Source organism: Schistocerca americana, chromosome 9 (genome assembly GCF_021461395.2).
Source record: "Schistocerca americana isolate TAMUIC-IGC-003095 chromosome 9, iqSchAmer2.1, whole genome shotgun sequence".
Lineage (NCBI taxonomy): Eukaryota > Metazoa > Arthropoda > Insecta > Orthoptera > Acrididae > Schistocerca > Schistocerca americana.
Genome location: NC_060127.1, coordinates 123,208,543 through 123,218,099, shown reverse-complemented (window position 1 = coordinate 123,218,099; position 9,557 = coordinate 123,208,543). Strand labels below are relative to the sequence as shown.

The window sequence follows — 9,557 nt, the reverse complement described above, 5'->3', positions numbered from 1 at the left end:
ACTGGTAGAACAATCGACAAAATACTTCACTATTATTCCGTTACCGCTACGGATATTTTTGGGATTTATGTCTTTAAAGCAGAATTTCATGTTCTGTGAATTTCCTGTCATCAGTTATTTTTTGCTCTGTTGTCGAAATTGTTTATGATGCTCATTACCTATTGTTGGTGCAAAATAATCCAGCATGTAATCGATTACACCACGAAACATGGCGTAAGAAAGTCGTATATGTTGGCACAGCTAAAGCAATGATGAGTCACTCAGGCGAGACAACGAGCGCAGTTCTATTCTTGCTGTATCAGGTGTAGTTGCTGTTTGAGTGTTTGATAATCGAACATCTGTAATGGCTGACGGTAAGCGTTTGCAAATAGTATTTTACAAATAGTTTAGACGGCAGAGTCTGTTGAGTGATGAAGAATGCATTGCTAGTCGATTTAAGTAGCATGTATCTGGTATTTTATGTTGTGACGCATTTCCCTGCACAGACGCCTGCATTTTGTACACAGTACGTTAGCTGTAAAGCGGCATAGGTAAACACGTGGTTTATTTCCGATTTAGGATCGCGGTAGATTTCTAGCATTACTACTTACATATGTTCAGGACCGCAAGAGTTTAAGCACGATGCTGAACAGAAGTGTTACCCAGTCAAATAAAGATCGAGAAAATGGTTTCCGTTTCGTATGCAGTTTAATATGAATAGCGGGAGCCATTTTACGTGTACTGCCTTTCCACGTGTTCGCCATGTTGAATCTGTAATACGGTTTTAATTCAAAATCGGGCCACCGGAAACAGGTTTAAGGCTACACTATCCTACCTAAATTTCATGCTTAAGTTTAGAACGTCTACTTCTGCTGTAGATATGCTCCATGTGTTACATATTTACTTGGCTATGCCACTCTATCCTTTGTTCATGCCACATAAAATTTCGTTACCAAATAATTTTAAATACGGAAGCGTCGGATCCCGCACGTCTGCTTTGACCAAATACATATGATGCGCAATAAAATAAACTCAACTATTTCTTTGAAAGCATTTCGAAACAAATCAGAAAAAAGTGCTCTATGTAGTGTTACTAGATTTAATGTAAAAATATATGGCCATCGCAGTAAATTAATTGCCACATACTTAAGAACACGTCATAACTGATAGTTTGTAATCTCTTAGAATTTTGCAAAATGATGTAAAAATTATTATTTAAAATACATTGTTTGAAGTCTCACCGAAAATTAATGTTCTTCTTTTCTTTCTCTCCAGACAATGACTGCCCGTGCTGTAATCTACCCGAATGGCTGGAGATCTTTGTTCGGTACAGTATGCTGACCATAGATTTGGCTTTAAATGTGTAGCAAATGAACAGGTACCTGTTCTTGAGTCCAACCAACAGTACTGGACCTCTGATTTGAGGTGTGATATAACATGGCATGTGACATTTACATGCAGAAGCAGAACAGTCCATTTAACTGTCTTTGCTTATCTAGCAAATGACGTGGTTCAATGGTATAGTCTTCGAAGTGCCTTTTGTAGGCTTCTGCAAGTATCTGTAGTGGCCAGATGTATTTTGTTTGTGTTTACAATATCATTTAAATCCTGTGAGAAAGGGGGGGGGGGGTAAAATTTATTTGAGATGTTTCTATATTTGTCGTCATTACGCTGTTCTCCTACCACCAGTGAAAGCATGCTTTACCTTTTTTGTTTTTGAGGATGTTGTGACGCAGTGTACTGAAACCAGCGTTCTACATTAGGTTGGATGAATTATCAGTTAACCTATTTTGTTCCTTTTCCTCTTTTAGTGGAGACAATAATATCACCTAGTCTGAGGTCTTGGCTATGTAAGGAGGTTGCTTGAGTTGATATTCCAGATCCAAACAATGGAATTAATGATATTACCTGTTATTATATTTATTTGTAGTGTTATTTGTGTAAGCGATTGGCTTGTAAGTGGAATGAGTCACAACTTCTATCATTACTGGTGCATATATAACTGTAATATTAAGATGCAATGAGTCTGATGAGTAGTGTATATAAATAGTAGGATATTCAGCAGTATTTTTTGTTTTCCACAGACAGTTGATAGGAATATTTCATAGTGTGTAGAATTTGAACATCACAATTTTTTATTGAGCTGGGGAAAGTATAGATCTTTTCATACTGTAAAGTGGTATTGGGCAGTACTTCCTTAAATCAGCCTTTAGGAAGGATGTTTATTTTTTATGTCCTTGGTACAATGTGGCATGTGAGATGTTACCATCATGCACCAGAATATTGTGCTGTAACATATTCGATGAAACAGGCTGACATCAAGATGCTGCAGCTACCAAAATGGGGGATTGCTGTGTTAAGACAATTTGTGTCTGGAGAACATTTAGATACTGGATGTTAATAGTGGAATATTATTTTAGTGTAACATACATAGGAACTGTTGCCTCTTAAGTTAGTTTAGGAGGTAATAGAATTTTTTCATTTCAGATTTTTACACTCTGTGTCAAAATCTAAACTATTCTGCCACCAAGCCAACCCAAATCTGTGTCTGTCAGCTCAAATGGAGCCACTTGTGGTATGTACGGAGAATGAAGGTACAGTGTCCCATTTTTGCTTTGGGAGTGTGTTTGTGCTATAAAATGGTGAATTTATATTTGTCTGCTTCCATTCTCCATCTGTTAGTTACTGTTTTCCATGTTTTGTGTTTTGTCTTTCTGTAGTATATTAATGCAGTATTGGTTGTGCTGTTGAACCTCAGTGCAGTTAATCTGAGTGTGACTAATGTTAAGGCAGAATATTAGTGTTTTTGCTGATACTGAGCTTTGCTTATTGTCAATGTTCCATATTTGATATAGAGATCAATGTACATTGTGGACCTGGTGCAATAATTCACAACCTGTGTTGACTTAGTGGATAAAATGCAAAACCAAAGCATTGATATTGTGGATAGTGCATTCATAGATTCTGCCAATGATGGAAAACTGCATCCCTGCTTCTCAGTTGATCCCAGTATTTTACCATGAGTTGTTCGTGTTGTGAATGAAGCAGGAGCTTTGAAAAGTTTTCTCCAATACATGTGACGCATAAAAATTTTGCTATATCCGAGGGCTTAATTATGCCGGGTATGCCAGGTTTAAGCATTTACCTTGAGCTTAAATCGTACTTTTTGTGCCCAGGTTTGCTTGAAAATAAATTTTGGGGGAAGGATTGTTCCTTGACAGAAGACAATATTTTTCTTTTTCATCTGAACGTGGTCTAGTGAAATTTAACCATCAGGAATTTCATTTTCCATAATACCACATTTTGTTCATGTATACGCCTGAAGTGAAGTGCAGTTGGTCTGTAGTATTTGGCATCCACATTTCCACGACTCCACGAACTACTAACACACATTCTGTATGTGAAATGATCAGATTGTCTGCTTTCTCGTTTAATGTTCATGTACGAATAAAACACGGTGGAGCTGTTGAATATTTCATAAACAGTGACGCTATGTATGTTTGGCTATAATTTATTATGCATGAGAGGGTGGTAACGGCATAAATGGCAATGATACAAGGGCATAAGCTGCACTTGCAACAAGGCAGTTATGTGGATGACAGTAAATGCAGTTAAAAGAGTAAAGGGAATCCACTGATAGGGAAATGTCCATGAAGCGTGCATGTTGGTAGTGTTTGTCTTGGATTTGTGATAATTTCAATTGTATTGTGGATATTAAGCGATTTGTGTAAGGTACATACCATACTATTGTTTTGAGCATTTTGAGTGCTGGGAAGGCAGCTTGCCGTGGGGGGGGAAAAGACTTGATACTGCTTTTCCTTGTATTTTTTACACTTCATTAGAGCTACCTGCCCATAGCTAATGTAGATGCTGTAGAAAATTGAATAAAGCTTTAATATGCAATGAGCTATTTTTGACTTGCCAGCAGAACTTTCCTGTATATTCGTGACACTTCAGTTTAATGCATGTACCATTTTTTTTTAATTGTTCACTAAATCTTCAGAACCGCAGCTGCATGGTACCACTTCTTAAACTGGGATTTCCTTAAACTGAGTTGTCGGATTTTTCTACAAAATTTCTCTTTCTGTTGCTGCACTGAAAAAACCTGCTTTGACAGTTGACATTGTTTTTGCAGTGTGCAGACGAGGTCATCTATTCTGCAGAGCAGGCTGGAAGCAGTACGTCCAGGATGTACTGCTGAGGGCTTGGTGGAAGTCAGGTATGGTTTGTGTAATATACTGGTTTATTAAGCTTATTTCTGATGCTTTGTTTCATGTTTGCCTGATTGGCAGTGCTAATTATATTATGTGGTAACATAAAGTTATTTTCATTATGAGAGAACTATTAAACACTGAAATTGTGAAATAAGAAAAGATTTGTTGTTATGAGTAAGTTTATTGCTATGGCTACAGTGAGTGATACGTATACCTAGATAAGAAAATCTGTTTCTACTAATGGAGGTAATTCTTTAGTGTTCGTGTATTGTTCAATCACCCATGAAACTGAGCTCTTAGCTGCGGAGTATACAGTCAGAACTCTTCAGTTTCAAAACAAGTGCTTCATTTCCCACTGTTAAATTGCCAGTTATGACCTCCAGGTATTCTGGTACTTCACAAAAGTTCTGTACTGTGAGGAAAGCGTTGTTAACTGTATTCAACTTTCACTGAATTCTGGGAAGTTGGCATCTCCTAGTGGTCTACTTTATCTATGTAACAACAATATTACAGTAAGAGAAATGTCATCAAGTGCTGGTTAGGATGTTTTGATGAAAAGGCAGGAAACATTCAACACTAGCTTCTCTTGTCAAAGACACAGATTTTAGCTCTAGCTCCTGATAATTTACTTTAATCAGTGGTATGCAAAAGTGAAGATTGGTACAACAAATGTAACAGAACTATTGCCATTGCCATGTGTGAATGGCACTGAAAACTATTGAAGTTGGCTGTACAAAGCTACTTATCTGTTTGTTTTACATGCTCAGTTAATGAGGGTATACATTTGTTGTTTAGGTGTAAAAAATCATTTCTGATGTTTCTCAATGGGTTAGTTTTCAAAACTGAGCATACAATTGGGCATCCAGATGACCTGATATTTATCATGCATGGTACGCCCTTGTTTAAATGAATTTAAAATGGTTTTTATTCGCTTTTGTTGGCATTTGTTGATGTACTAAATATCAGCTAGGGTGCCTCTTGGGTGGTGTGGTGTAGGTCAGTTCTCTCACCCCCTCATCCTCCCTTAGGTTCTGATAAACAGAGGGAAGACTTTGGGGTAGCCTGACTTGACTTTGATTCTAAGCTCACAGCATTGGCACAGTATTCTTTCTGCTACAAGTGCTGTTTGGGTAACATTGGATGAAGTAATGACATTCGAATCCACACCTGTCCTTCAGAGTATTCATGTGGCAATACTGTGCCCAATTTGTGCTGTTTGTGGAATAATTTTGCAATTTTAGTGCTACACAGTAACCAGCGTTTGCTTGTGTCATCATTGCGTGGAAGTGTCTGCAAAGAGAGCAGTGATGTGCATTGATTAGTATTGCTATTTCGTTTGAGAGGTAGTCATAGATGAGGGATTTGAATTTTTTCACAGGCTTAAAGATAATGACAAAAGGGGTGAAATAGCGTTGGAACAACAGACTGAGTCACCCAAAACATGTGGTGTTCCACTAAAAATTGTACTGAGAAGCTTTTCAGAAGTACGGGCAATAGAATGCTGTGGTCAGTAAGTGGTTTCTGTCTTCGGAAAGATACTAATGAAGAACTGTCACTTACTTGGGCGATTTCCAGCAGTACATCGTTGATTGTGATGGTTGGAAGTTTATGATTATTGCTTGCTTTCTGAGGCAAAAGGTGGCCTATGTTTCAGTACAGTAACACTGGTACAGAAAGTGCAAGGCTAGAAAGGTTAGTTTTGATGAAGACATTCTGATGTCATAGTAGCTAGAGCTAGTTTTCAGAAAAGACAAAACTTGAAGGATCTTCACTCTGGCTCAAACACAAAGATGATGCCAGAAGACACATTTGACTGGATTCAGAAGGCAATGGCAGGATGAAAGCACTGCCTGGCAAAGAAAACTTCGTTGGGGTAATCTGAATATCACTTCAGGCTAATACTTGCATCCTCGAAATCCAGTTATCATGAAGGGAATAGTGATGTACAGGAACATGGGTTTCGAAATTTGTGGTTCATAAGAGAATTGTGTTATTATGGCTAACACCAGTTATCATCCACAAAAACAGTAGAAACTTCCTAAAGGACAATTAAACAATAAATGGTATTAACCCATTAGCATTCAATTTATTATTAATTGACCTGTATTCTTAATTTCTGGAAAACAGTATCCTGGTGACTCAATTTATGGAAATGTGAGTAAATTTAATTTACTTAGGGCATAAAAGAAAAAAAATTGGTCCATTTTCATTTGAGAATGCTGAGTGCTTGGCAGTTTTCACCTTACACTGCTTTGTAGGAAAGTGGGTAGTATAAGGAATTTGATAATAATAAACTGAAAACATTTCACTATTATTTTTTATTTTACAATAACTGTTTGTGCTCTTGATCCTCATGCTTACATCGGCAAACTTCATTTTATGGAGTCATTCAGTGTCTTTTATGTTTATTATGTAAATTGAAGGAGAGGGGAGAAAGGGAGGAAAAGAAATATTGACATGTGCTGCATTAGGACCCTGCTCGGCATCACTGCCAATGAGTGAATATGAGTGCTGGCCTGAGATTCAAAGTTGGGAACCACAGCGCCACCCAGGCACAATGTTTATCGCAGCTATCTTGGCAGGCCTCTTCCTACCTTGTGCCACCTGTCTACAGTCCTTGTTCATTTCCTCCATGCTCGCTACTTTCCGATTCCTGAAGGAGATCGGACACTGAGTCAGGTGGATCTATTGCCCATTGAGGCAAATCAGTTATGACTGTGCGGTGTGTTCTTTTGAACATGTCTGAAGGAATAGACACTGTGGATTTGTGTAATTTTATATTTGTATTTGTCGGTGTGCCACGTACTGAGCCTAGAGTGATGCTGTCTGATAACTCTTAATTTAGTTTCATTCCTATTGTGGTCTGCACAATTGAGGGTGTTAACAAGGAATGATCCCACATATGTAATGGTTTGTTATTGTCCAATTTTGTGTGACCCTCAGTGTAGATATTTATCCAAATCGTGGAATTGCTTGTGTAGACAAAAAAATCAGCTGATTTTGGATAAAAGGAATTGTTAGATGCTGGTTTGCTTGAGTGAAGGATTTTACATGTTACGCATACCACAAAATATGTGTATGGGAAAAAGGCATTTCATTGCAGCTGTTCCTCAAGGTCCCATATCAGCGGTAATAATTGAATTCATGCTTCTCCGTTCAAGTATTTCCTATTGAAGTCCAAGAACTAATGACACAGCTGCGTGCTCAGAAATGATTGCAGCAATCTTGTCAGCATAATGAATGGTGCAGGAAATGTCCGCAAACAATCTGAAGTTGTATTTGTCTAAATCCATGCATCGACCATGTATCTAGTTTTATAACTACCTGTATCTGTCCAACTGTTAAAATCCTATGGCATGTGAGACAATGGTGTGAATTGCTATTATATTTATGTTGACTTTGCTAACTTTGTTTCCCTATTACAGATGTAAGTAGTTCCTTGATTGTATGTTAAAATATGTTCATTTCATCAATTTGGTTGTAATGATGCTTTCTAATGTAACACAAACAATTCAATTTCAGTGCAAGAGAGACAAAAAAAAAAAAAACACGTCCTGAATCCAGAGGCACCTTTTTTCGTGAGGTACAGTATACACATGTTTGATATAATTAAATCTCTTCTTGTCCACCTACTAATCATACTTGATCCTGTGCTACTCTTCAAATGTAATTGTAGTGTCAACTGCCAAATAGAATTTTCTGTTGATAAACTGTCTCAAATTAATATCAGCAACTTTTATGTCTTTACAGTGCACTCAGCGAGACAGATGGACATCCAGTGGACCTCTATCCAGTCTCAAACTTGAATCCATGGGCACCAGTTTTCCACGGGTAGAGTATAATTGTGTTCAATGCATCATTGATAGTTGCTCGTCAAACAGTACCCCTATTCTTTCAGTAAAATAACTGAACCATAAAGTGACATTTCAAGTTAGGTACTGATCATTCAGACATTGAGACTCAGTGTGAGGTGTAAATGTGAAAGACAATTTTAACAAGCAACCCATATTTCAGAAGTGGGACGCGAGATACAAAAGGAGACAGTTATGACAGGCTAGTCAGTGACTGGCAGATGTTACTATACTGCTGAGGTTGCAGCTTGCTGGGCACAGTCGATACATGACCATTATTGTTGGTGTGTGTGCATGTACAACTGAGAGCTTAGAACCTGAGAAACAGATGGGCAGTTTTATCATTCTGCCGCACTGTTGTAAACCTGTACTAAGGGTGGTGGGACTGTCAACACATCGCTGGTCGCTGAAAATACCTATATTAGCCTTGCTTGTTATGTAGCTGTTTAACTGAACAAATAGTTGCTGCTTCTCCTTGTACCTTCATACCTCCAATTCTGCTCCATCACAGTGAGACAGTGTTCGTGACTGATCTGTATGAGATACCAGTGGGATTCATAAATTTAGTATGCATTACCTCTATGTACTTCATTAATAATTTCTTACCTACACTGCATGGTGATGTTACATTAATGTATCATGTACAATGTTTCTCGTGTCATATGAAAAGCCTATAATCAACATGAATGAGTTAATGGATAGGAGACATTAGAATTCAGTAAATTGCTCTGTTTTCAAATAATATTTGTTAAGACTACAACTGATGAGAGGTTGCTAGTTTTATCAAAATATCGTGAGAGAAAACATGTACTAAAAGGGTCTGATCATTCTTAAAATGGGTCCTGCTGACGATTACGCAGTATGTGAGGATACACAGGGTGGCCAAAATATATCCTCCAAATTCAAATGGCACAGAATAATCACCCAAACATATTAGTTCTATCTTTTCCACATGTTACACATATCAAAAATTCCAGTCTGTAATTTGCTTCAGCCATATCCTGTCACCCAGGATGATGGAATTATATAAAGTTTATTTATTTATTTGAAAGATAAGGTATAGTTACTGGTAGTTCCTGATTTGATGGCAGTTGAAGTAACAAGTGTAATGTTGCAGGTAAATTGTGGCATCTGTCAGTGTAAAATGGATTTTGGATTCTCCACCCACACTGAAGCAGAGAGGATGTGGATGAATCTCTGTCATGAGGGATTTTGGCCACATTCTCGAGTGCACATGTGAAAGGAAAGTACTGACAAAGGATGTTCATCCTGAACACATAAGGTAAGAATTAAATCAATATGACCTTGATTTTTGTGCACAATTAGTATTATTTTTCTTTCAAATAATGATACTTGACACATCATGAGTGAATGTAGTTCAGAATTACAGTTACATGCATATACAAAGAAAATAAGTGATTCTCTGTATGTTACATAATGGTTAGCTTCCAGGTACTGTTACATACTGGATTAACGATTTTCTTTGAAAACAACCACATTTTGTTTCATCTGT

General features: G+C 37.5%; 1 protein-coding gene across 1 annotated transcript; it reads left to right on the top strand.

The window, feature by feature from the left end:
- Nucleotides 1-297: 297 nt before the first annotated feature.
- Nucleotides 298-9,299, top strand: LOC124551311. The gene is made up of 7 exons (XM_047126320.1): nt 298-353; nt 1,255-1,306; nt 2,467-2,573; nt 4,115-4,198; nt 7,716-7,776; nt 7,944-8,024; nt 9,162-9,299. Exons 1-7 carry the CDS (start codon nt 344-346, stop codon nt 9,163-9,165), a joined length of 399 nt encoding a protein of 132 aa, XP_046982276.1. The 5' UTR covers nt 298-343; the 3' UTR covers nt 9,166-9,299.
- The last annotated feature ends 258 nt before the right edge of the window (nt 9,300-9,557 follow it).

What these genes read in the sequence shown, in the direction of transcription:
- LOC124551311 (XM_047126320.1), top strand. An exon ending in GGTATGTACGGAGAATGAAG is followed by an intron (nt 2,574 to 4,114) that starts GTACAGTGTCCC and finishes TTGTTTTTGCAG; the next exon opens with TGTGCAGACGAGGTCATCTA. An exon ending in GAGGCACCTTTTTTCGTGAG is followed by an intron (nt 7,777 to 7,943) that starts GTACAGTATACA and finishes ATGTCTTTACAG; the next exon opens with TGCACTCAGCGAGACAGATG.